Source organism: Mizuhopecten yessoensis, unplaced genomic scaffold (genome assembly GCF_002113885.1).
Source record: "Mizuhopecten yessoensis strain PY_sf001 unplaced genomic scaffold, ASM211388v2 scaffold11183, whole genome shotgun sequence".
Taxonomy (NCBI): domain Eukaryota; kingdom Metazoa; phylum Mollusca; class Bivalvia; order Pectinida; family Pectinidae; genus Mizuhopecten; species Mizuhopecten yessoensis.
The window spans coordinates 993,289-1,021,105 of record NW_018408921.1 but is presented as its reverse complement, the minus strand read 5'-3'; the positions used below and the strand labels follow the sequence as shown (position 1 = coordinate 1,021,105).

The 27,817-nt window shown below is 38.0% G+C and overlaps 1 protein-coding gene across 1 annotated transcript in view; it reads left to right on the top strand.

The window, feature by feature from the left end:
• The window catches only part of LOC110440504 (neuropilin-2-like), a 43,736-nt gene extending 25,369 nt beyond the window's left edge, over positions 1-18,367 (top strand). Inside the window, exons 3-6 of the mRNA XM_021483622.1 lie at positions 11,177-11,340; positions 14,641-14,781; positions 16,882-17,023; positions 17,865-18,367. Of these exons, the coding sequence (XP_021339297.1) occupies positions 11,177-11,340; positions 14,641-14,781; positions 16,882-17,023; positions 17,865-18,121 (704 nt within the window). The 3' untranslated portion in view covers positions 18,122-18,367. The remainder of the gene's footprint in view (positions 1-11,176; positions 11,341-14,640; positions 14,782-16,881; positions 17,024-17,864) is intronic.
• Positions 18,368-27,817: the final 9,450 nt, after the last annotated feature.

Genomic DNA, 27,817 nt, shown 5'->3' with positions numbered 1-27,817 from the left:
GGATTTATCTGCCCCACACGACGACAGCAATAATCCTAGCGTAAATGAGATGATAGATAAGGAGGAATGTTCTCTCAGCTACGTTAGGATAGAGGATGCAGTCAAAATCATTCAAAGTATTGGACCAGAAACAATTATGTGTAAAACGGACATAACAGACGCATTTAAATTAATACCTATTCATCCATCTCAATGGGATCTGTTTTGCGTCAAGTGGGAAGATCAATATTATTTCTACAAGCGACTAGCGTTTGGATGCCGATCAAGTCCAAACATTTTTGACACTCTTTCTACGGCGGTTTGTTGGATAGCAGAAAATAACTACCATATCGGGAACATTTTACATTTGCTGGATGATTTCCTAACAATCAATCCTCAATGCGTAGATGGACATCATACCATGAAAACTCTGAAATACATTTTCGAACGATTGAACATCCCCCTGGCTGTACATAAAACTGAGGGGCCAAGCCGTGTCATTGAACATTTAGGAATTATTTTGGATTCCAAAAACATGGAAGTCAGATTGCCTAGGAATAAACTAGAGAGAATGTTAGGTATGATCCAGGAGTTTCAAGGTAAAAAGTCATAACAAAATTGTCAATCGCGTTCAAGTAACTTTATCCCATAGTGGTAGATTGTATGCTATGGGGTAGTTACTGGGCAAGAAAAAGGGTGCTATTTTGGTGTGACAATGAGGCTACCGTTGAAATCCTCAATAAAGGCAGGTCTAAAACGTTAAACATGATGCCGTTAAGGAGGAAATTGACATTATGCGCAGGGCAGTACCAATTCACAGTGCTGGCTAGACATGTACCAGGAGTGCAAAATAACATTGCTGATGCGTTATCTCGTTAACAGATAGTGCGATTCCGGAAACTGGCCACCGGAGCGGACCTGGTGCCACACACAGTCCCTCCACAGGGTAGCACAAGGTTTGTGGGGCGTGTCAGTAGCACCCCAAAACGAAAACTTCTTTTTTTTTTTTTTTTTTATTCAAAATTTTTTGTTGTCACATTCAAAACATACAAAAATATGTAATATCAGTAAGAATAATGAAAGGCCACTGTACGTATGTTATCTATATCTTTGAACAGAACTTGCATCCATAAAACTTTATTACAACAAATACAAATTCATACTGCTACATTGCTACATTAATTTTGACATATTTCATGAATGATTTAACTCTGAAGATTGTATACAAAAAATACAAGATACAATCATGTATCCATATTTAGCATTCTGTCAATGAAAATCCATTTTTGATTTACCATAATCTTTTTTTTATTTGAATATGTATCAAGTCCACATTCTTCTACTTTTTTATAAAACAAGAGGCCCAATGGGCCTGCATCGCTCACCTGTTATTAATCTAACACTTGTAATCTTAAGATTTCATAAGAACCTATTAAAAGATTTAAACATATGACGCCTCCGTCCTTGATTGTCGAACAAGGACATTAGGTTGAAAGTGGATCAAGGTCATTCATTTGAACTAACATGGAAGTCCTTCATCCCAGCATGCTACAGGCCCGATTTCAGTACCCTGGCCCTTTTGCCTATTGAAAAGAAGTCGCTTGAAGATTTTACGACATTTGACCCCTCTGACCTTGAAAGTTGGTCAAGGTCATTCAGTTGAACAAACTTGATAGTCTTTCATCCCAGCATGATACAGGCCCAATATCAGTACCCTGGGCCTTTTGGTTATTGAGAAAAAGTTGTTTGAAGATTTTAAGACATCTGACCCCAGTGACCTTGAAAGTGAGTCAATGTCATTCATTTAAACAAACTTGGTAGCCCTTTATCCCAGCATGCTACAGGCCCAATATCAGTATCCTGGGCCATTTGGTTATTGAGAAGAGGTTGTTTGAAGATTTTAAAGACATCTGACAGCAGTGACCTTGAATATAGATGAAGGTCATTTATTTGAACAAACTTTGTACTTTGTAGCAATTTATCTCAGCATGCTACTGGCCAAATATCATTACCTTGGGCATTTTGGTTATTGAGAAGAAGGTGTTTGAAGATTTTAAAGACATCTGACACCAGTGACCTTGAAAGTGAGTCAATGTCATTCATTTAAACAAACTTGGTAGCCCTTTATCCCAGCATGCTACAGGCCCAATATCAGTATCCTAGGCCATTTGGTTATTGAGAAGAAGTTGTTTAAAGTTTTTAACATATTTGACCCGTGTGACCTTGAATATGGGTGAAGGTCATTCATTTTAACAAACTTTGGAGCCCTTCATCTCAGCTAGCTACTGGCCAAATATCATCAGCCTGGGCATTTTGCTTATTCAGTAGAAGTTGTTTAAAGTGTTAAACATATTTGACCCCTGTGACCTTGAATATGGGTGAAGGTCATTCATTTGAACAAACTTGGTAGCCCTTCACCCAAGCATGCTACTGGCCAAATATCATCTCCCTGGGCATTTTGGTTATTGAGAAGAAGATGTTTCAAGTTTTTGACATATTTGACCCCTGTGACCTTGAAAATAGGCGAAGGTCATTAGTTTTAACAAACTTTGTAGCCCTTCATCCAAGTTTGCTTCTGGCCAAATATTGACACCCTAGGCCTTTCGGTTATTAAGAAGAAGTCGTTTAAAGTAAAATATTGACGCCGGACGACCGACGGACGGACGCCGGACGCCGCGCCACGGCATAAGCTCACTTGGTACTTCGTGCCAGGTGAGCTAAAAACATGTAAGTTTTCCATTCAGTAATTGTAGGGGGTTTCCTCCTTAATTTGCACCAATATATGTAATATTTTAATATTAAAATCAAGAAATTTATTTCATTTTCAGTTTCAGTTTCAGTTTCAAAAATACCAATAACATGGTTACTGGGTCTCTTGCTACGTCTATTTCAAATTGTGACCTCAAGAGATACATAAAGGATGACCAAAGAGATTGTACATGACAACATTCCCATAATAAATGTATTAATGTTTCTCTTCCCACACCACAGAATGTGCATCTTTCTGTTTCACTCAATTTACATTGCATTAATTTGGTATTAGTATATAGAATTCTATGAAAGAGTTTGAACTGAAAATTCTGAAGTTTAGTGTCATCTGTAATAAATTTCCTGCCATGCATCTTGACTTTTCTTTGGTATTGTTGTGACTGATTTCAGCATAAATTTATAAAAATAGTTTGCAACCTTTCCATGTTTCTTCAAATACTGAATGAATTTACTTTGTTTTGCCTCAATTGGTTCATTTCTTTGAAATAAAATTAGTTTCCATGACCTTGGTATTGCATTTAAAATTCCCAAAAATTCAATGAAATTAACAGCCAAATTGAATTTCTCACAAAAGTATTTATGTGTTAAAAAACTATTGTTTTCAACAAGATCCCCAATAAAAAAATGTCCTTTTTACACCAATGTTTATAAATAAAAATCTTATTATCAATTTTAATGAAGTTATTATACCAGATCGGCTCAGAAGCAACAGTGTCTGGGGTTGTGGGGAGTTCATCACCAGTTAACTCTGCCCATATAGTGAATATTTCTCTCCAAAAGATATTTAAGAATTTGGAAATTTTTAAAAGCCCTTCTTTTTTCATTTTAAAAACTTTATCTCCCCCATATGGTTCAATTTTATCTAATATCAGTGTCTTCCAAGGTGAAGTATTTAATGGATCCAATATTTTTTAATCCAGCACATTTTTAAGGCATGACAAAAAGATATAATGTGTGGTACACGTAAACTTCCCTCATTATGATCCCAATACATAACTGTACGTTTTACTTTGTCTACCTTTTCGTTTCATAAAAATTCAAAGAAATATTTCTGTAGCTCTTTGACCATTTCTAAGGGTGGGTCTGGTAAGACAGTAAATGTTTGAATAAAAATGGGCAGAGTTTTTATAACAGTTACTTTGCCAATATATGTAAGGTTTCTAAATAACCAATCATTTAGTAGCTTTTTGACAGTGACTAACTTTTGTCTGAAATTATCTTCCAAAATATTTTCCAATTGAAAGTTATAAGAGATACCTAATAATTTAAAATTTCCTTGGTGATTCCAATTCAAATTCCTATCTGGATGTATTTCCTCTCCACAACCCCGTTTTGCCCCAATCCAAATTGCCTGTGTTTTTTCAATATTTATCTTAAGACCAGAAACATTACTAAAATCATTAAAATTTCAAAAACAGAATTTAAGGAATATGGATCAGATAAAGTAAAGGAAGTGTCATCTGCAAATTGATTTATCAGGTATTCTGAATTATTTACGTTAATACCCTTAATATTAGGATTTACTTTTATTGCTGAACTTAACATTTCTACACATAGGATGAAGATATATGGACTAATAGGGTCGCCTTGTCTAACTCCACGGCATACATTAAAAAAATTGGAACAGTGTCCATTGTTTATTACACAACATGAATTCTCATTATAGAAAGTTTTTATCCATTGTAAAAGAGAAGGACCAAAGCCGTAAAAGGAAAGCGTTTTAAAGATAAAATTAAATTCTAGAGAGTCGAAGGCTTTCTCAAAATCTATAAGTAACAATAATCCAGGGATATTTTCTTTTTCAGTATTTTCTATTAAATCATAAATTAGTCTAGTGCATTCTCCAATATATCTTCCTTTAAGGAAGCCTTTTTGTGTTTCACTTATTGTACTGTTTAAAACTGTTTTAATTCTATTTGAAATAACTGAAGAAACAATTTTGTAGTCAACATTAAGTAAGGTAATAGGCCTCCAATTTTTTACATATAATTAAGATTTACCTTCTTTCGGAATACATGCAATCATACCTTGACGTTGTGTTATAGATAGAAGTCCCTCGTCATATGCTTGATTAAGTGAATTAAGTAAAAACCTATTGATATCTGTCCAAAAAAACTCTACAGTAAATCCATCTATTCCAGGAGATTTATTATTGTTCATATTTTTTTAGGGATTTAAGACATTCCTGGTAATGTATTTTTCCTTCTAACTGGTTACTTTGTTCCAGGGACAGTTTATTTATAAAGGGATTGTCATTATCAAAAAAGAAGTCATTTGCTACATTTACATTTGTGTATGAGCTAGTATAGAGTGTCTGATAGAATTTTTTCTGTTCTCCTAAAATGTCTTGTATATCTGTTATTTCTTCGCCAGTTTCTGTTATAAGCTTTGGAATTAACTTTTCTTGATAATGTCTTTTTTCTAAATTGCAAAAAAACCTGGAACTCCGTTCACCTTCAACTTTCCATCTTGCTTTTGCTCTCAAAATAACTCCTTTAATTTTACTGTCTCAATCAACTTTAACTCATTTTCTACTTCTTCAATAGCCCCCAACTGCCTATCTTCTTCCTGCTGTAATTTTTCCAGTTTTAATTCTAGATCATTTTCTAATTTATCTCTTTCCCGTTTTTTATATGATGAGTAAGCAATAGTTTTCCCTCTAATCATTAATTTTAAAGTCTCCCATAGCAATTTATCACTTAGTGAAAAGGAAATAAGGTTTATATCTTCCTCTTCAGAATTAGTAGCATATATATCTATAAAATCTCCAATACATTTTTTGACAAGACCAACATAATCCAGATCATTTAACAAACTATTATTAAACTTCCATGTTCCCTTTCCCTTTTGCTGGTCAATACATTTTATAGATAAAGAAATTAGGGAGTGATCCGACCTATAACTTGCACCAATACCGGTTTTACCCAAAACGAAAACTGCTTACGAGTCAGGATACAATACTTACCTTAGTTTCCTGTTGTTGCAATGTATCATTGCCGATCTGTTGCCACAGCACGCTCCGCCAGTCAGTGAAGACCTATTGGTCTTGTTTATGGCTTATTGTTACGAGTGTTTGAAGTTAAATCACCATACAATTACGATATACATTTGTGGCATCAAGCATATGTGGAGTTCACAGACCTGATGTTGGAAACCGCTTGTACCATAGACTTTTTTAGTTTCCTACGATGTGGTGAGTTTACATGTACTCAAACTTTTGACCCGAACGTTAATCTATGTGATTACATAGTTGTGCAGTTAAAATCTTCTCAGACTGACCCGTTTCGCAAGGGTGTGTCCGTGCACATGTTCCAAACAGGGAAAAGAGTGTGCCCGTATACAAGTATGAACAGATATTTAAGTGTCCGCAAAAGAAAACAACACAAGAATGTCAGGCGCTATTTATAACACAAAACAATGCAGCGTTAAATAGACAAAGATTTATAGACTGTTTAAAGCGCACACTTACAGCTATAGGTTTGAACTCTGACATGTACAACGGACACTCGTTTCGCATAGGTGGCGCCACCACAGCTTCCGTTAACAATATTCCGGATCATTTAATTAAGACATTGGGACGTTGGTCCTCTGACACCTATTGTAGGTACATAAGAACGCCTAAAGTGACATTGGAAAAGGCACAAGTGGCAATGGCTAACTCATTACAATGATATAAGCTAACTAGTACGTAGACAAATATTGATATCAGAAAATGAATAAAGGGGCATCACGCTGAAGTAACCTTTTTTGTCTTTTTTTCAAATACTACATAAACATATCAAGTGAGACTCCTTATGGAAAATAACGATCGGAATTGGCTGAAATAAATTCATAAAAATGATTAAATCTAAGATAATATCGGTATTTCTGCCCGTCTGACCAACGTTTTGTTCAGGGATTTCCCTCTAGTAGCGAATGCGCATTGCACGCCATTTCTTTGTAAACAAAATGACTGGCCGTGTGAAGTAAGCCAAAGAAAAGTGTTGTACCGTGTCAGCTACGAAGCGAAAAGTTGCCAAATGGTCAAAAGGTAGCGCAAGGAGAACTATTACAGGTGGGAAGTATTAAAAAGAGAAAATAACTGCCCTAGATGTTAGAATGGTGCATGCATTTTTCCGAATAGCCGCAGTTCAGCTGAAATGGAATCGACAGAAATGCTTGCGCTGTTTATGTTATGAATAAATATCTAAAACTATTAACCTCGCTAGTATCTTTGTCGGAGTTTGAACACAGATGAACTTAGTTTAATATATCAATGGGCATGTATCGGAGAGAGTTTACTTTGTGTTTCTATAATCATACAATGGTTTATGCGAAAGGAAGGGATAAGTGACTGGTTAGTTTAATTTTGTCACGAGGCCCTCCAAGGGTTAACTGTTGTGATAGCCACGGTGTATTCTGTCTTGTCGGTTCTCGTGATCGGGGTCAAATGAGATACGTGCGCTTTTAGATTTACATAATTTATAATATTACAGGGTTCAGTAAAATGGTATGATTTAATTATATTGCTGAATTAAACGATTTTTTGTTTGTTTTTACATACAAGATTTGAATGAGTACTAATATGAATCAAGAATGTGTAGTGGAATACACGGCTTCCTCTGGCGCAACGACGCAATATATAAAAAAAATATCTCGTCGTCAGAAAGCTACATTATCGCAGCTAGATTCAAAATGTCAAAATGACGAGCCAGGATGAATAACTGAGGAAAGAGAACCTACTTCTAGTAAATAGGATCGCGTAATTTTTTTTTTTAAATCGTAATATTTCAACAGTTCATGTTTTCATATGTTGTTGAGTTAGAATGTATGATCATGTAACAACCTTTTCTCTATAAAGAATTGATTTTCGACTTCAGATAGAATCGGAATACGTATTGAAAACAGGGGAAGAAACATTTGTTTACGTTGTAAAAATGACGCATGCTGCCGATAACTACGGCTTCTGTTTCGGACAAAAATGAAATGATTAAAGAAAAGTTGGCTCAACATAAAAAGGGTCCATTGACAAGAATGCTTTAATCTATGAAAAGTATTGAAAAAATATAATTATCAAGTAGCTCAACACGTCCCATATCTGACACATACTCTACATGTACACGTAGTGGTTTTGCCATACAGTTTAGTGTGTGTGCTTAGTGTGTGTGCTGGCTAATATGACTTACTAAGTGTTAGCGTATGGAGACAGTGAAAGTGGGAAAGAGAGTATACATACATTGTTATGCATGGTATAGAAAAAAGAATTGGCCAAAGATATTGAGTTTTACAATGCAATAAAAAAATCACAAACATTTCTCTTTTTTATACGCGTGTAGTTTGTTATTGCATATATGCACTTTATGAAAACATATGAAAAGGGATATTCGTCTCGTGAATATTCCTTTTTACAGAAAGGGTTGTCCCATTGTTGAAGAAAGGTGTTTAGCCCCGAACAGATGACACATTCCGGTACTAAATTCAATATATATTTATATATATATACCCTATGTTTATGCCTATTATCATTGTTGACATTTAATTGTAAATGTATGACGGGAGAAGGCTGTGATAAATTGTAAAAACGTGTGACCCATCCCTTGTTCAATTTTATTGGCAACAAATATGTTGAAAGCTAAGTAAATTTAAATTCTTAATATTGGCAAGTGTGCAATTAACTTCTGATGATGAATAACTACTGTTCAATAAGTTTTAATACGGACTTAGAAATCATATTACTTGGTTTCATAGTGCGGTAAAAAGTTGCAGTTGCCTGACGCCCCTCTCTGGGGGCCCCTATATAAACCGTTACTGCCTAGTCAGGTGACGTTATCGGCGCTTTTTTTAGCAGGGCTTTCCCGAACAATTCAAGTGGTCAAATTGGACATTCGGAACGGACTATGAATATGGGGATAGCGAGGTAACATAAGTGGAAGTCCATACAATACATACATTCATTAAAAAAAAAATATGGCTCTTAACGTGATGTCCCTTTAATATGTTTGAATGTTTTGTACTGGACTAGTTTACATTATGGCAAACTTTAGTAAGAAGTTAGGCAAACTTTGCATTTGGTGCAAATGTAAATAGGTTAGCAGGTAATCACAGTTACAGTATATAGTCTGTACCACTTAAACATAAACAATAGCTTTGGAAGCCGCTGTTACCGAGCCACTATTGGGTACATGTAGCTGTTTTTACCACTTTAACAGCTAGGAAGTTGATAGTCATGTCGCAACTTAAACAGCACTTTAACTGTATGTAGTAGGTAACCGCAGTTACCACTTTATACTAGTCTAGTCATGCTCTGCCACTTAAACTGTAGTAGGTAGCCGCAGTTACCACTTGTAGATATAGTCTATTCATGCTCTGCCACTTAAACCGTAGTAGGTAACCGCAGATACCACATTAATATAGTCTATTCATGCTCTGCCACTTAAACTGTAGTAGGTTACCGCAGTTACCACCTTATAATAGTCTATTCATGCTCTGCCACTTAAACTGTAGTATATAACCGCAGTCACCACCTATTCTTAGTCTATTCATGCTCTGCCACTTAAACTGTAGTAGGTAACCACAGTTACCACCTGATAAAAGTCTATTCATGCTCTGCCACTTAAACTGTAGCAGCCACTTAAACTGTAGTAGGTAACCGCAGTTACCACCTCATAATAGTCGATTCATGCTCTGCCACTTAAACTGTAGTAGGTAACCGCAGTTACCACCTCATCATAGTCTATTTAGGCTCTGCCACTTAAACTGTAGTAGGTAACCGCATTTACCACATCATATATGATATTCAGGTTGTGCCACTTAAACAATAGAAGGTAACGCAGGTACCACAATCTTTTGCCACTTAAACAGTAGACGGTAACAGCTGTTACCACAGTTAGAATATAACCATCATTATCATACACAATAATAGTATGAATGCGTACTGCGTGGTGACTAATTAATGCCATATTCATTATAACAAACTGATATGTGTGATATAATGAGTTCTACTAGTGTATGTGATTGTATGTAAGTAGTCAATATTATAATTATAAGTTGTTGAGGGGATGAGTTAAATTGATATTGATCTGTATGATCATAAGAGTAAACAGGGATCATTGGTTAGAATTAGAAGGTTAAATTTATGTTTATGTTATATCTGACCATGTACATCCTTGTATCACAATTACATCACCTGGTCTGGTCATAGTGGTTATTATGTGTCATTAGCAGATATAAATATGTAGAATACTAGATAGGAACCAGGGCAGTTGTACTAAGTATATATATATTAACCCGCCCAGTTGCGTTTCCTAATTAAACAACCATGTGTTTTTACTAAACTTTTGATATTATATACCATGTATATACTATAGTATATATTGTATAAAGAAAAATTCTTAACAACGAGTCTATAGTACTTTCATTTCTTCTAGGAGATTCTTCAGACTGTTTATTTTAAGTATTGACGTCATAAACTATGACGTCACCTTATAGTTCGCTATAACGACGTCCGCCATATACGTACCCGCCATAACGATAGCACAGCATATATATATATGACGTTTGATAAAAACTTTTTTTTTTAAAGTTAGCAAACATATGCATCGATGTTCTAAAGATGATTTTCATGTGTTACCTATTTACAAACTGAATAGCGACGATGTAGTTGCAAGAGAAATTAAAGAAAATATGTTTATAAAAGTCCTCAAACCCAGCCTGAATGCACAATGATTTTTGCAATGTATTGTATGTAGATGTTTTCTTTGTCTTGGTATTGTTTGTGACGTCACTATGCTTGTTTATTTATGACGTCACTAAAATTGTTGACTATACAAATATTGATGACGTCATGTAACCAACGGTGATAAATAAACATCAATCCGCCTGAAGAAGCCCTAGAAAGCAGAAAGGCCTAGCGGACGATCTGAAAAATTTGTTTTTATTCTATATTTTCCTTCGCAAGGACTTATTTATTTATTATCTACTATATATAGTATATATATACATTGTATGTACGTATGTAATAACACAACTTGGCTAATATTCTTGGGGGTATTTCAGCTGTGGCATATCACATCTTCATTTGGGCATTTTACATCATTAAGTAATTCGTAAGTCCCCCAAGAATTTCATAATTCATTCATACTAATAATACGTATACAGTGCTTCCTTCAAGTCTCTTGGATCGGCCATCTACAAATGATACGCACACCTTGACTTGATTATGCCTAACAGAAGGCCGGGTCAAATCTTGAGTAGTTTTCATACACCACAGCTGTTATGACCCTTTAGCCCAAAATTAGTATAAATTGTTTAATAAAATTCAAATGATAATGTTATTCGTAATCGCCTTCGAATCTTTTGTTCATAAATCGTAAAAGGTCAGGTAATGCGCTGACAAAGACGCACCTTATTAGCGTCAAAACGTACAACTAGTATCTTTCTTCTGTTGTAGATTGCGAGTGTATTGACAAACTGATTAACGGAACGAATGACGATTCCCTTACAGCGTCTTCTTTTTACGGTGGCGGCTGCTCACCCCGATTTGTCAGGATCAACACTAATGACATAAACAAGGCTTGGTGTCCTGCCACGAAATCAAAGTCAGAATACCTGCAGGTAAAGTCAAATGCTATCCACTACACCTCATTCATATCGACATTAATCCTGAAATGTGAAAGTTGTCATTCCTGCTTAACATTCAGCAATTTGGACATTGTTTGTTTGTTTTGTATTGTTTTACGGCCCATCGAAAATTTGAGTCATTTAGGGCCAAACAACAGTGTAAAAATAGACATTCACAAAGAACTAAATACATAACAAGAGGCCCAGAGGTATCACCTGGAAATGTAAGCAAAATTGAAGTAAGAATAGCCAGATGTTACTGAAAGTGTACATGTATTACATAATATCAGGGGTTATATTCATATGCAATTGGATAAAATCCTGTCATTCCTAAAGTAAAAGGAGTACGTTTACCCTACTGGGCCCCGGCCCTCTGCCCCGAGGGGGGATCAGACCCATCGTTAATACACAATAAGGTTACCTTCACTCAAGGATGCTTTAGACCAAATATGGACATAATCCTGTCATTCCTACAGAAGGAAAAGGACTTGAAAGCTTTTTTTTTTCTATTTTCCCTATTTGGCCCTGCCTCTCTAACATAAGCAATGTCAGACCCACCATTTATACAAAATTGGTTCCCCCTCACCCAAGGCTACTTCATCGAAAATTTAATCAAAATCCTGTCATTTATACAGAAAAAGAAGGATTTTGAAGGATTTGCTGTTTCACCTATTGGGCCCCGCCCTTCAGGCCACAAGAGGTTCAAACCGCCCGCGTATACAAATTTCCCTTCCATATAGGATGCTACTGTTCAAATGTTTGTCAAAATACCTTCATCCCAACGGAAGAAGGATATTTAAGCTATTCCTCTGTATCCCCTATTTGGCCCCGTCTCTCTGCCCCCAGTGGGTCAGACCCACCGTTTATACAAAATGGGTTCCCTTCACCCAAGGATAGATACTTCATACCAAATTTGGACAACATTCTGACATTCCTACAGAAGGAGAAGGATTTTGAAGAATTTGCTATGTTTCCCGTATTTGGGCCCCGCCCCGCCCCCGCCCCCTGCACCCAAAGGGGCCACACTCAATGTTTATACAAAATTGAGTCCCTTTTACCCAAGGATGCTCCAGACAAAATTGGGATGAAATCCCTTAATCGCTATGGTAGAAGAAGGATTTAAAAGATTTACCTCCATTTCCCCTATTGGGCCCGCCCCTCTGCCCAATGGAGGAGAGGGCACACCCACTGTTTATACAAAATTGAACCCCCTGGGCCCAAGGATGCTCCATACTCCAATTATAATTAAATCCCTTTTCCCTATAGTAGAAGAAGGATTTTAAAGGTGTTACCGCTATTTCCCCTATTTGGGCCCCGCCCCTCTGGCCACAGAACGGCTACACCCACCATTTATACAAAATTGAGTCCCCTTGGCCTAAGGATGATCCAGACCAAATTTAGATAAAATCTACTTGGCCGTTCAGGACCAGTAGCGTTTTAAAGGAAAAGTTGACGGACGGACGCTGTGGTATGGCATAAACTCACCATGGTCCCGTACCAGGTGAGCTAAAAACAAGAAACCAAAGGTTAAGATGTGTAAAGATGTCAAAATATATCGATAGCAAACGAATGTTTATAAAATATAACATATCTTATTAAAGAGATTAATTGAATGTAAATAATCATAGATTGATTGCACAGGTTCCTATGCTTTTTGCTACTCATAAGAGTGGGGCATATGGAGAGTTGATATAAACAAAGCAACAGTGATAAACTGCCCTGTCCCTGTGCTATTTGCTACTAATAATAGTCGTTCATATAAAGGTACAAATTCACATTTTTGTGGTATATGGATACTCTACCCTCCGGTGCAGAATTGGTGTCAGAACCTCGGTAACGCCTAAAAAATTTATATTTTCTCCCACCTCTTAACCAAAAGTTTTATAAAACAGCATACAGGCCATGCAAATGCAATACAATGGTTAAAATGACTTGATAGTTGTCTGACCCTTCAACAAACTTGTTTTGTTTCGATGTGACCTTGCATTTACTGCAAAACATTTTCTTACAATCATTGTCTAGCCAAGTTCTGTTTTTCCTCCACTCCGGCCTAAAGGACCTTACGCGATTCTTTTCATAATTTTGCTTTCGTGATAGATAATCTTTTTCTGTCTGTCCACGGACAGACTTAGCTGGTTTTGAACCTTTCCTCCAGCTTAGCAACATTGCCATGGTTGGTTTAACATGGTTATAAACCGGAAGTAATGTTCAGTAACTACTAAAATCCGGAACCAAGTCTCTCTCATCGAAACGCTTCAATACGACGAATACCTTATTTTACGATAGGATTAAAACTTGTGATAAGCTTTATTGTGCGAAATGTATACAATTTAGAATATTTCCATTATTGTGGAGAAAAATTGCCAATTGTCCAGTCGGATTAGATAAATATTTTTAATACTAGTCCAGACTTAAATTTACTAGTCGTGGGCACCGGACTAGTGCCTAACGTCACAGACTGCACATAGACACACGTCCTTGTATGACCTGAACTAGAACGTTAGAACGTTTAACAAAATTGTACCAAACAAGGAAGTTTGATAGACAATTACCCTTTGCTGGGTAACAGGTTATGTTGAAATTAGTGAAAATGAAAAAGCTAATAAGGCGACAAAATCTACACTTTCACAACACGTAACCGAAATTAATTCAACATATTTATGCATTGTCATTAAAACAATATCAAAGAAACGGTAGTTTAGAACGGGACATACATGCATTAACCATGTACACTCGTGATCATACACTCGCTACTGAACATTTTATGAGCACGTGTACCGATCTTTAAACATTTTTTTACGTGCAAAACATGAAAAAAATATTTACACACAGGGCTCTATGAAATAATGCAGCTTTCACAATTCCCCGACAACTTCAACCTTTAAGGCCAAAATGACATTTTGCAAAAAACCCAATTACTACAAGAAAGGTTTCATTGTACCATAATTTATCGCAAGTGGTCACTCATATGGGACCTACTGCCGAATCCGAGTTTCCTTCAACGTCTTCCGCTAAAAAGACACTGAAAAGCAAAAATCGATATCCTGCCCATCCCACCCCCTATTAACACTTTGAATGTCTTATTCGATCTGACTTACTCTTACTTTTGGTGATGTCACTCTAGCTTGCCATATGCTTCATATGCTATTGACTGTTTCGAGGACAAAAAATCCAAAACACAACCGAATTAAAGAACAAATCCGAAACAAACCTTGTTTCCCCGACTCTACCTCAGTTGATTTTTATGTGCTGAATGATTGATATGCTTTATTAATACATTATTTCCTTGCATAGGTTGAATTCCAACACAAGTCTGCTGTGACGGCCCTCGTGTTCCACGGCAGGATAAATCAATATTTAACATCCCTCACAATGAAAACAAGTCAGGACGGAATCAGTTGGAGTGACGTCACCGACAATCTAGGAAATAAAAAGGTTGAAACTATTTTATCATGTGTGTATTAGTTTAAACTTCCACGTGTTGCACTGTCTGATCACCTCTTGTTTACTTTAAGCATAACGGCCTAACGATACGGTGAACATCATACACATTTACTTGTATAAGAACATGGTTGTGAAATATATTATCTTATTACAAATATCAATTGAGTCAAATGTGAATGTATTCATTGCAAAGAAACAATATCAAAAATGTTTTGTATAGTGCATACATTTTAAAATTTGGTAGGTCGGCGGTGCAGTAGACATTGCACTTGCATATAGACCTTCCGTTCGTGCAAACAAGCGTGATTGGTATCAGTTGAAAATCATTTTTCATAGTTTATGCAAAATAGTTAATTTGTGACGCATTTGTTTTATAAAATGTTAGAAGCAGAAAGAAAGATAAAAGATTCCAAATATTGCAATTGGCACACCAACATTTATTGTGGTGGCTTTTGTATCCCCAAATAGAGGACACCGAAGCAAATCCCCAAATCTGCAGGAGGTTGGCGCATTAGTCGCCTCTTACGATAATGCCGTGGCCAACAGCAGGCGTCACTTTTCGTATGAATGTTGAGCGTTCGCCCAGATGAGGAAGGCAATTGGTTCTCTCCCAAGGCCGGGAAATACCATAGTCCTATTAGCAATGGTAGTTGTTATTCTCTGCTTAACGTTCAGCATAAAGGGTAATGGCAAGAACTGGTTCATCCGTTGTCAGTATAATGTGACCGCAGGGAATGCTGTGCTGGGTGCATATCGGCAAGGTATTTCATTGTGATAGCACTATAAAGTCGGCATCAGATCCGCGCTTCAGTTGTTGCCATTCTCTTAAATGCTCATTGTTAAGCAGGGAATACAAAACTATCATTTTAAAGGATTTTGATATATCCCCGCCTGGGGACAAACCAAAAGTTTTCCTTACCTCGGCGAAGGGATGAGGGCAAACAAACACGGAGGCACGTTCTTAAATGACCTTAGCCGATACAGGGACCCTAAACCATATCAAATTATACCAAACTCGAGGCGTCCGTCTTCATATGAACTTAGTTTTTGAAATATACCACATGAAGTCGCTAACGGCGGGTACATATAAATATTTATAATATTTTATATATTATATTGTATCCCTGTAATATATCCAGACACATTTATCATACATGTTGTCATGGAGGCAGCAGATATTTTGGTCTCTTCATTTTCCTCACGGGAGAAGTGATTCTGCTTTAACCACCTTTTCTTTCTCCGCCGTTCCCTTAATAGAAACCTTTAGAACCTATTCCGTCTTTGCGTATTGCAGAGTTATCTTCTCTTGGGAGCAGGTATTGATTGTAACGTCATTGGTTTGTGCGAGCAAATTTCGTCGTTTTCTCAAAAATTGATGACGTTACCCTCTCAAACAAGTGACGTAACAATCGATACCTGCTCCCAAGAGAAGATAACTCTGCAATACGCAAAGACGGAATACAGATTGGACAAAACATATTGGAAATTAGTTTGAAAGCAGTTATAAGTTTAAATGTTTAATAAAATGAGACAGTCAGTTGTTACGTTCAAGGAATCATCAAGTAAGTTAACATATGAAAGAATGACTTAAGGTCTAACGACGGTCTGCTCTGCAAAATTCTTTATTAAGGCTTTACGGTCTCTCGACACAAATATTAACGCGTTAAACATCATGGAGTATATAAGAACGGATGTCTAGGGGGACACAGTCATAAAGATAGATAGTAGAAAGGAAATACAGGGAAAAACGAAAGATAATAAACGAAAACAACCCCAAGAGAGGACAGCTGATTACTTTTGGTATCTTACATGTCGTCCTCTTAAATTATTGGAAGACACAGAACAGAAACAAAGACACAGGTCTTTTCTTGTCTTCACCGTCCTTTAAACAGAAGACATTCGGGGGCTGGGTAGGAGAGAAGTAAGTCAAAATAAGTTACATAAAAAGCAAATAAGTAGATAAATTTTCAAAAAACAATAAAAATTGTGCGAGAAATGTAAACACTTTATTACATTAAACAGGCTGAGCAGAGACCACATATAGTTGTCATTTATCTTGTTTTTGAGGTTATGTTTGTTTGTTTTGTTTAGATTTACCAAGCAGCCAATGACTGGACGACACTAGTGACTCGTGTTGTGAACGAAAACATCCTGGCCAAATTTATTCGCATCCATCCGGAATCGTGGTTCAGCTATCCTTCCTTTCAACTTGAGATTCTTGGATGTCCAAAATGTATGTTGTTTACAAAGTTTGTTTATATTGATTTTGATTAAAAATAGAACAGCTCATCAACATTGAAGGTCATACGGGTATGCAATATTAAACGAAGTTTAAATATTCTTTTGTTTTTATGTTGCAGGCCTAGCATTGGTCTTCTGCTGTAATCAATTAAAGTTGAATCACTCAGTAAGGTGATGCTTCACAAACGCAATAAAACCGTTGTTCTTGTCTACATTATTCATAAAGGCTATATACAGGGGTTCTACAACACTCCCATATGCCATACTCCCATATTGTCAGAGGTCAGTGTGGTTTGGAAACAATAATGTATTGCATAAATGATTTCTTGTTTTCAAGTAAGGTGGACAGGCAGGGCGAAGTATTGGGAATATAGTAAATCCTACCCCCTGCAGGCCGGGGATCGAAAAATGCACCTGCTGTTTCTCATTGCATGTATCTTAAGAGGCGACTTAAGCAGGAACCCCTGCAGAATTGGGGATTTACTTTTGTGACCTCTATTAGAGAAATTAAAAGCAACCAAAATTAATCTTTAACTCATCGTAATATTTGGGATTTGAGTGATTTGCTTGGCAATACCTCACCATTGTCTCTAATGTATAAAAGTAAAGAAAAATACGCAATCTGCATTAGGTTCACAAAATAGTCATTACTTATAAATTATGCAGCGAGTTTGTAAGAGCAGGTAGTTTTTTGTCAATCCCCCAATAAGTAAGCGGTTCACCAGTTCTATTCTTTCCCCCAACCTGCACAGGTCAACGATGTTAATAGAATGATGTCCGATCCAAGTTTTACATATTACTTTTCGTTGTGTCTAATAGTCTTGTTATATTAGTTTTTGGTAGAGCGTGTTGGATTAGGAAACTTGGTATTCCGGACAAAGTGCTTCCTGTGATACACCAAACAACGGCTCCTAACAACATACAGTGTGGGAAAGTGTGTTACAAGTACCAGTCCTGTGGAAGTTTCATGTTCGATACCGATACTACAGAATGCCACCTATACAGTATCGAAACATTCAACATGACAGCACATGTGTCGACGCTGAGCCGAAAAGTATATTTTGTGAGAGAATTTGACTGCATTCCTTGACTTGACTTGTGGAGTTTTGATTACTGTGTAACATTGATAGTGATATTCAATGGGGTTACGGATCCAGCACTGTTTGTTCATGTGTGTAACGTATACATGCTTGTGTGCATCTGTACTGGAGGCATGGTATGTTGATTAATGTGCCTCCTTGCGATAGGGCGCTTACATGCCAACTTTAGAGTGCTACTTTATTAGAAATAAGCTGTAAAAATGTCAGCATGAGATTAGGTAACTGCGAAAACTAATTATTCCACGTACACAAAGTATTGCAAATAAGATGTAACTAAACAAAAATATAAGATAAATCAATTAAAATGTAAAATAAAAGTTTTACTTGGGCAACAAAGTTATTCTTAGTTAACAATGTGAGTCATTTAGGGCAAAAAACACTACACAAAGAGACATTCACGACAATAAACACACCAAACCAACGTTTAATAGCTTAAAATATGTAAAGGATTAATGAAATACATCGATATCGAACAAATTGATTGCACAATATATCATATTTTGATGTAAAGATCAATAGTGTTAATATTCAAATATTAATTAAACAAGCAAATTCGTGGAATTTATATCCCCCGCTTAAAGGACAAATCGCAGGTAAACATTTTTGAGGTTAGATTTAAATATGTGAGTATCGTGTTGTTGAGACCTCATGTATAGCTTGAAACTCGAAGAAAAAAAGCCTTATACAGAAACTGTAGCCAATGACGTTCTTTGTTTATCAAGGGGCCAAATGGAGTCCGATTAAAGTGGTTGTCAAACTAAGCCGAGCCCCTAATGCGTTGAACCCTGTTAATAAGTTTGTAGACAATCGGATAATATTTGCGAAAGTTAATCAACAGAAACGGCAGATAATGACTTGGCCGAGCCCTTAAGGAATTTAACCCTGTTACCAAGTTTGAAGAAAATCGGTTAACATTTGTTGCAGTTATTGCACGGAAACGAAGCGTGAAAGACAGACCGACAAACCCAAATTAATATCCCACGTTTCGGTGAAAGCGGGGGATAATAATCTTTTCATAGACTGTACATCATAAAATTTGTCACGTATTTGTTTGAAATCAGCGCATTCAATCAAACAGTGTTTGACTGAAAATGGTTGATCGCATGCATGACAATAAGACTGGTCTTCCTTACGCACAATGTAGCCATGTGGGATGTAGGTATGACCAATGAGCAGTCGCGAGAGGACAATTTCCTCTCTGCGGTCTGCTCTACTTGTTGCACATGAACCCACATTAGGTTGAATTGCAAATAACTTGCTGTTTAATTCTTCAGGATATTAAATCCGTTAAATCAAAATGTACACATTGGTATGTCTGTTGGCTTAATATCTAAGAAATTTGTGTTATCATGTCTTGTACATTTAGTTAGAAAGTGACGGTATTATTGTTCTATTAGTGTACACGAATTCACATTGAATACTTTGAGATTGTTATATTTCATTAGACTGTGTCATTCTATATACGTATGCTATTTATATTCATAATGTGAGATGTTCACATGACCAAGTCCTTCATGACCAAGATTCGTATGCTGAAAGCTTACATAGTCCGATATGAACACCAAATCTATTCTCTTAATGTTACCGTAATTTCGTCTGTAAATGATCTCATATTGTTGTATTTCATTATTTGTATCATAATACAAGTATTCAATCCAAATACGATCGTAGTATCATGTTGTGAGTATGTTAATTAACGATAGAAGTGTTTCAATGCAAGGTGAAGTCTGTGCATATTGAACCAATGTGTATGAGCAGACGACAAGTCCACGCGTGTTGGAAATTTGAAGCAATATGAATTGGCAGCCAGGAGATTCGAAGTCTCTGTCAATTTGTCCTCAAAGAGAGCAGGCAAAGCAAGCAGTGTCAATTTGATCTCAAAGAGAGCAGGCAAATCATAAGTGTCATTTTGACCTCAGATAAAGCAGGCCAAGCAGGCAGCGGAAATAATTAATCAAGCAGAGATGGAGAAGACGCAGAAGGCTGGAGCTAAGGTAAAAAAACATATCAGAAGAAAATAAGGAGAAATATACTAAAAGCAATTTAAGAGAAATGTACTAGGAGTACTTCGGAGAAATGTACTAGGAGAAATATACTAGGAGAAATGTACTAGGGGAAATTAGAAATATACTAGGAGCACCAATACTAGGTGCAACTAAATGGTTTAGTAAAATAATCTTGAACAAAAGAAATGAGGAAGCTTCTGTCTGAAACATGCATTTAAGATTGTCATATTCAAAAAACCTGTTCATTTATTCATAATCACATTGTCAATGAATCGAAAGGAGACAACTCAGCTTAACGTAAATTAAATTGTACAGGTAACCTCTCAGGCCGCTATGGAGTGTACTTTTGTATTGTAAACTTGTCACTTGAAAGTCCACAAATAAATTCCACTTTAACTTGTACTCTTTTGTTGAGTCGTTCTTGAAGAATATGCCACAAGCCAACAACCAGACATATCTGTTTATTAGATCACCTGAGACAAAGTCTCAAGTGACCTTTTGCGATCGCCTTTTGTCCGGCGTCGTCCAGCGTCCGTCCGTAAACAATTGATATTTTCGACTTCTTCTCCAAAAACCCTGAACCAATTTTAATGAAAAATTGCAGAAACCTTCCATGGCCAAGGGTCAACAAAAATAGTGGCCGGTTTGGTCCCCAGCCCCCAGGGGCCTGAGGGGCGGGGCCAAAAAGGGTCGAATTGACTGAAATTTCAAAAATCTTCTTCTCAAGACCCAGATATGGTAGAATCACATACTCTTATAGATGGAAGGGTCTTAAGGTGCTTTACCAAAATTGTGAATTTCGTGACACTGGGGAGGGGGTAAACTTTACTATAGTTTATATAGGGGAATCACATTTTGGACCAACATTTATTTAATTTCCATTGGAAGTAATACAATTTAGGTTAGCATTATCAGTATTAGGTAGCAGTTTGATAGCATGCAGATATCAGCCCTGACTGACCCCCAGGGGCTGATGGTTGGGGCCCAAAAGGATTGAATTGACTAAAACTTCAAAAATCTTCTTCTCAAGGCCCAGATATGGCTATAGTTTATATAGGGGATAGATGGAAGGGTCTTAAGGTGCTTTACCAAAATTGTGAATTTCATGACCCTTGGGTCTCACGTTTCGCCCTTGGGAGGGGGTAAACTTTACTATAGTTTATATAGGGAAATCACATTTTGGACCAACATCTGTTTAATTTCCATTGGAAGTAATTCAATTAGGGTTAGCATTATCAGTATTGGGTAGCAGTTTGATGGTATGCACATATCAGCCCTGACTGACCCCCGGGGCTGATGGGTGGGACCAACAAGTGTTGAAATGACTAAAATTTCAAAAATCTTCTTCTCAAAGACCCAGATATGGTAGAATCAAACACTCTTCATAGATGGAAGAGTCTTAAGGTTTATGACCCTAGGGTCTCATGTTTACCCCCTGGGGAAGGAGGGGGCAAAATGTATTATGGTTTGTAATGGCAAATTATACTTTGAATATGACATGGTAATATCTTGATTGAAATTATAACCCTGAGTTGACAGTTTGATACTTAGCCCCAAGGGCTGTAGGGTGGGTCCCAAAGGAGACAGTGTGCTAAAATTTCTTCATTTTCCTTGTTTAGAATCAGAGGTGCTAGTTTCAAATACTTGTTAGTCTTAAATCTGTATGCTAGATATTGAATACGATGGTTTTATTGTTTTTTGTCACTTTGAATAATATTTCATTTCGAGTTAAAAACAAAATCAACTCTCTGTATAAATATATCAGGTGACTGTTAAGGCCCATGGGCCTCTTGTATACTATACAATGCATCGTCAGGAAAGATTCTCGGCCGGACGACTTTAAAGTCTTGAGTACCTGACGGTCGGCATTGCATTGGCGTCGTCGACAGGATTTGAGGGTTTATAGTCTTGAAATCAGATATAACACATTTCTGAGATGCTGGTAGTAGTTGCAGAAAAGTTGATTGCTGAGAAGCAGGCTTTTGCTGTAGTCAGTGGTAGTATCTGAAAAAGACAGGGTAAGACCTCATATTGAAATCTGGTGTTGGTGGTTCACATTATAGTGATGATGGAGATAATATTGAAGTAGTTGAGGAACAGGCATATAATGACAACCCTAGGGTAGAGAACAATTTCCAAAACCAACTTGTTAGGGTTATGGAAAGAATAGAAAACAATATGACTGGATTTAGGAGTGAATTGTAAAATATACATCAGGGACTCGAGAGGTGAACTAAGAAACATTGTTAGAGAATTAAGGTGAGAAATGAAAGACCATACCGGAGATATGAAGAAAGACATGGAGAATATTAGGGAGGAATTTAGTCAGAATCAAAATAGAAATGATAACTAAGGTTTAGGTGAGAAGAGAAACTATGATCGAGACGAGTGGCGTAATATCAGACCAAGGGCTATTTCTCCTTATATAAATTCCCCCAGGAGAATAATCATAGAGAGACTACGAAGCAAATGAGTCGAGATGAAACCGTTACCATACAAAGGAAAAGATGACTGGGAAGACTTTATCGCGCTGTTTGAAATAGTAGCAGAGCTGGACATGGACACCTGGACATTCTATGAGAAATATCTTTCTGGAAGCTTGACCGGTGGTCCTGCAGCTGTGCTGAATGGCCTAGAGGAGTTTCACAAGAGAGATTTTGATAGTGTAGCGGCAGCATTAAACAGAAAGTTTGGATCATCAAATAAGGCAGAAATATTTAGATTCCAAGTTCAGACCAGAGTCAGAGGTAAAGATTATTGATATGGCACAGTCCATTAAAAGATTGACCCGTAAAGCTTACCCATAGATGGCAACAAAATCAACAAATGTCTTAGCTTTCGATTTCTTTACCCAGGCCTTACCTGATTTCGAGTTGAGAAACATATAATAAGAACTACGAGGAAATTGATGGAGAAGAAAATGTCGCTGTCCACTTTGAGACGCATCGATTGGCAGACAAGCAGAGGGGCAGAAAAAAGTTCGGAAAATAGGTCATGACAAGGAGAACAAAAATGTTGAAGTCCAAGATGAGGAGACAGAAACAGTGAGAAAATTAGCAAATAAAGTTAATGAACTAAGTGATTGGAAAGAAAAGAGGAGACAATAAAAAGACAAAACAAATCCTTACCAAGGACAACAGAGTAACTAGTACCGAGGACAATCACTTTCGATATGGAAATAACTCGCATAACTACGGTCCAATGAATCAATAATTGGCAGTACACGGGAGATTACCACAGATAACAGGACAAGGGAAACTGAGTTCAGTGGCACAACTCGGCAACAGATAAACCCAGGCCCGAAACACAACTAGAAAATGGATTAAAGGTTTACGCTGCTTATGATGAAGCGTATTTTGTGGCAGCAAAAGTACAGGGTATACCGATAACAATGTTGGTAGATACAGGTTCAAATGCAACTATACTTAGGAGCAAAGAATGCTGACTGATTTGGTTTGATTTGGTTTTATTTTGTTTAACGTCCTATTAACAGCTAAGGACATTTAAGGACGGCCTCCCCTGTGTGCAAGATGCATGCGTGTAGTGTATGCGTGTGTATTTTGGGAGGTGCGATATGTTCGTGTTTGTCTCGTTGTTATAGTGCGGAACTGATGCCGACTTTATAGTGCTACCTCATTGAAGCATACTTCCGAAGACACCCGGCAGGACGCCCCAACCGGTCACATTATATTGACAACAAGCGAACCAGTCGTCCCACTCCTTAACTGCTGAGCGTTAAGCAGGAGTAGAAACTACCATTTTTACAGTCTCTGGTATGACTCGGCAAGGGGACAGAACCCAAAGCCTTCCTCACAGGGGCGAACGCTCACCTAAAGGCCAACATTGAGGCATTGTCAAGGGAGAGATAAGGAAGAAGAAAGTTGTTTAGAAAGAAGAGAAAAGGTAAAATCCCAAATTTAGTTGCCTCTTCCGATCATGCAATGGGGGCAGCAGGTACAAGTCTTACGCCCTACCTGCAGGGACGATTGGGGATGTACATGTAGATATTAACCTCAATCTTGTCATAACCAATACATACATGTTTAGGCAGCTCTGGCAACAGAACTGTGTTGTGTTTACCAACTTTCCTTCTCTCTTTATCTTGATTCGACGAACATGTGTGACAGGTATGCTCTCCTCTCCGAAATACTTCAGGATGTCATCCTTTGTCATTTCGTAGGGAATGACACCTAATGACACTACAAGAAGAATTCAAAGAGGCATGGGGAACGACTTTTACTGAACGGCCACATCAATCTGTTGTTGTCAGTAAAATCCGTGTTTGCTGGTAACGGTAAACTTAGATTAGTAATGTTCCAGATATCTGTGGCTTTACGTGTCCGGCAATTCCGTAGAAACCGTTCTTAAAAAGAAGGGGGGGGGGGGGGGGGGGGGGGATATCGCTGAAGCCGTTTTGCCCGGTGTCGTGCAAACCATGGTCAAAAATCAAGGTAAGGACTTTGATGAAACATCATCCTCATCTTCCGATGAAAGGTCAGAACGCTGTCGTTTGTTTTTCGTGTTTGAACCCATATTAAAAATAAATGTATTCATTACCCATGTTCCCCACCCACCACGGAGTCCAACTAGAGGAAAGTAATAAGGCGTGGGTCTCCAGCACCTAGTGCCAGGGTTTAGTTATTGGTCTAATGCATGACGTGACCAGCCGATTGAACAATGGGAGCCGCAATGACCACCCGTCTTACTGAGTTAGAGACCAAAGTGATGTGTTAGGGAAAATCATGCCATGGGTTACAGATACAGAGTAAGTTGTTCACCATCCATATGATTTCTCCCTAAATCATAGGATCCTTTCTCCCAGGTCATCACGGGATGCAACCACAGCAAACAGGTTGACCCTTTTAGTGGACTTATACCACATGTAATGGGACACAGCCGATATATTCTCACCCCTATCCGCAGGGTGTATGCTCAAAACTGTTTCCCCGCAAGGCCAACGGGACTCGCAATGACCAAGAGGGAGAAGTGTGCAAGGGTACAGTGTGTTTGTGTGTGCCACCGGATGCGAGCAGTAAAGGAAGTTCTTGTAATCAGCTGGACAACTGGAGGAAGACGGCTTTCCAAAGTCTGTGGAAGTCAGCGCCAGCAAAGGGTCAGAGGAAGCGACGCCCTTCCAGAAAAGATTCACCCTTCACAAGACGGCAAAGCCAGATATTGTTGCCAAGTCGTTCCCATCCTTACCTCCTCGCCAAAAGTTTCCATGGATGCAGCTTCTTTGTCATGATCCACTCAGCGTCTCCGAAGAAGGCTGCAAGAAAGGTCAAGTCCAAGGCGGTTATTTCAGACTCATCATCGCCATCAAATTCATCATGTGAGTCATCGGACAACGTGTCATCTTCACCAGTCCGTACAGTGGTAGGTGGGAAGATCCAACCCCCTGTAACACCCAAGAAGACCACACCCTCTACATCTCCCTCTTCTTCTTCTTATCGATAATAGCAATCCTTCACATACACTGAAGATTACGTGCTATGCGCTGGGAAATTTACAAGTTTTGTTTTAGATTTTTGACATGTATAGATAAAACTATTTACAGGGTACAAATTTAGAATGTTGAAGACAGGTATGGCACAGGGACAGCAGACTTGAATGCTTCCACTGTGTCAGATGATACTGCTGAATGAGGGAGATGATTCCATTGACTGATGGTGCGAGGATAGAAGGAAAATTTATACGTATCTTTTGTGGTCTGTATGTGTTTGATCTGGTTCTGCTGTCGGCTGGTATTAAAAGGTTGGTTGGATAAATTGCTACTACATTATTCAAAATCTTGTAAAACATGACCAGTCTGAAGTATAATCTGCGAGTGTGAAGGGGAGGCCAATGTAGTGTTTCCATCATTTCAGTTACAGATCTGGTGTTATGATATCCTTTGCAGACAAACCGTGCAGCGCGTCGTTGGACGTTTTCAATTTGGTTAATTTGGTTGTTGTTTTGTGGGTCCCAGACAGGTGAACAGTATTCAAGTTTTGAACGGATAAGGGTTTTATAGGCATGATGTTTTTTACTTTGGAGGAATTTATTTTCAAGTTTCGGCGAAGAAAACCCAAGGACTGGTTAGCTTTAGCGGTCATTGAATTTATGTGCTTCTCCCATTTGAGGTTTGATTGTAACCTGACGCCAAGGTTTTTGCCGAATCAATAATTTCCAGAATGTGACCATGAAGTTGATAATTTGAAGTAAATTTACTTTGACGACTGTTGAGAACTTTTAGTACTTTGCATTTATCAGGATGGAAACTCATTAGCCAATCTTTTTCCCATTTACCAGCGGCACGCAGATCTGATTGTAATTTCTCAACATCATCTTGTGTTTTTATGGTTTTATAGATTATGCTGTAATCGGCGAAGAGGCGTAGAGTGCTGAATTTGATATATTCTGAAAGATCATTAATATAAATGAGAAACAGGATAGATCCGATGTCCGTACCCTTTGGGACACCTGGATTTACTCCTGCTTAACGCTCAGCAGTTAAGGAATGGGACGACTAGTTCGCCTGTTGTCAGTATAATGTGGGGATTGATGTTGTTTAGTAATTTTTCAATGCCATTTACAGTGATATGAATGTCTTCCATGGTAGGGTGGGGACTGGGGCCTTTCAAGTTTGTCTGGGATTGGTGTATTGGTATCAGGTGTGAAATCCTTCTGGAATTGTCCGTTCAGTATATTCGCTTTTCAGATGGTTCATTGTATAATTGTCCATTATTTCGTAGTGGTGGTATGTTAGGGCTTCAGTTTTTTGTGATTTTATGTAGGAGTAGAGGTTTTTAGGGATTACTTTGGACCATTGTTGATCGCTTTCTGGAATGTTTAATATCATATTTTCTATAAAGAGATGGAGAAGACCGTGAAAAGGGAGTTGGAGAGAGCCCACAGTGAATACACCACCAAATTCCTGAACACCAGCGCCTCAGAAAATCCCAAGAAGTAAGAGAAGCAGCAGTAGTAGGATACCATCCCTGAAGGAGAACGGGGAACGGGGAACTTTTATCAACACCCAAGAAGAAGGCATCAAAATCCTGAATAGACAGTACCAATCAGTGTTCACCAACGAACCCCTGGGAGATGTACCACGCAAGGAAGGAGCACCCTACGGACCAATGGACAGGATTTACTTAAGAGCTGAAGGAATAGAAAAACTTCTCAAGAACCTGGACACGAGCAAAGCGAGCGGCCCTGATTGCATCCCTACAAGAGTGCTGAAGGAAGCAGCTAGAGAAATCTCACCATCGCTTTCTCTCATATTTCAACACTCGTACGACACTGGAAATGTACCGAATGACTGGAGGAATGCCAACATCACCGCGATCTTTAAGAAAGGAAGCAAGACCGACCCGAGCAACTACAGACCAGTGTCTCTTACCAGCGTGATATGCAAGATGATCGAGCACATCATATACCAACAAGTAATGAACCACCTGAACCAAAACAACATCCTGGTCAAGTATCAGCACGGCTTCCGGAAAGGTCACTCTTGTGAGACGCAGCTACTCCAAACAGTGGATGAGATCTCCAGAGCCATGGACAACAGGAAGCAGGTCGACGTTATGATTCTGGATTTCTCTAAAGCGTTCGACACCGTGCCACATGGACAACTATTGTAGAAGTTGTCCCACTATGGGATACAGCAGGAAACCCATGGATGGATACAACACTGGC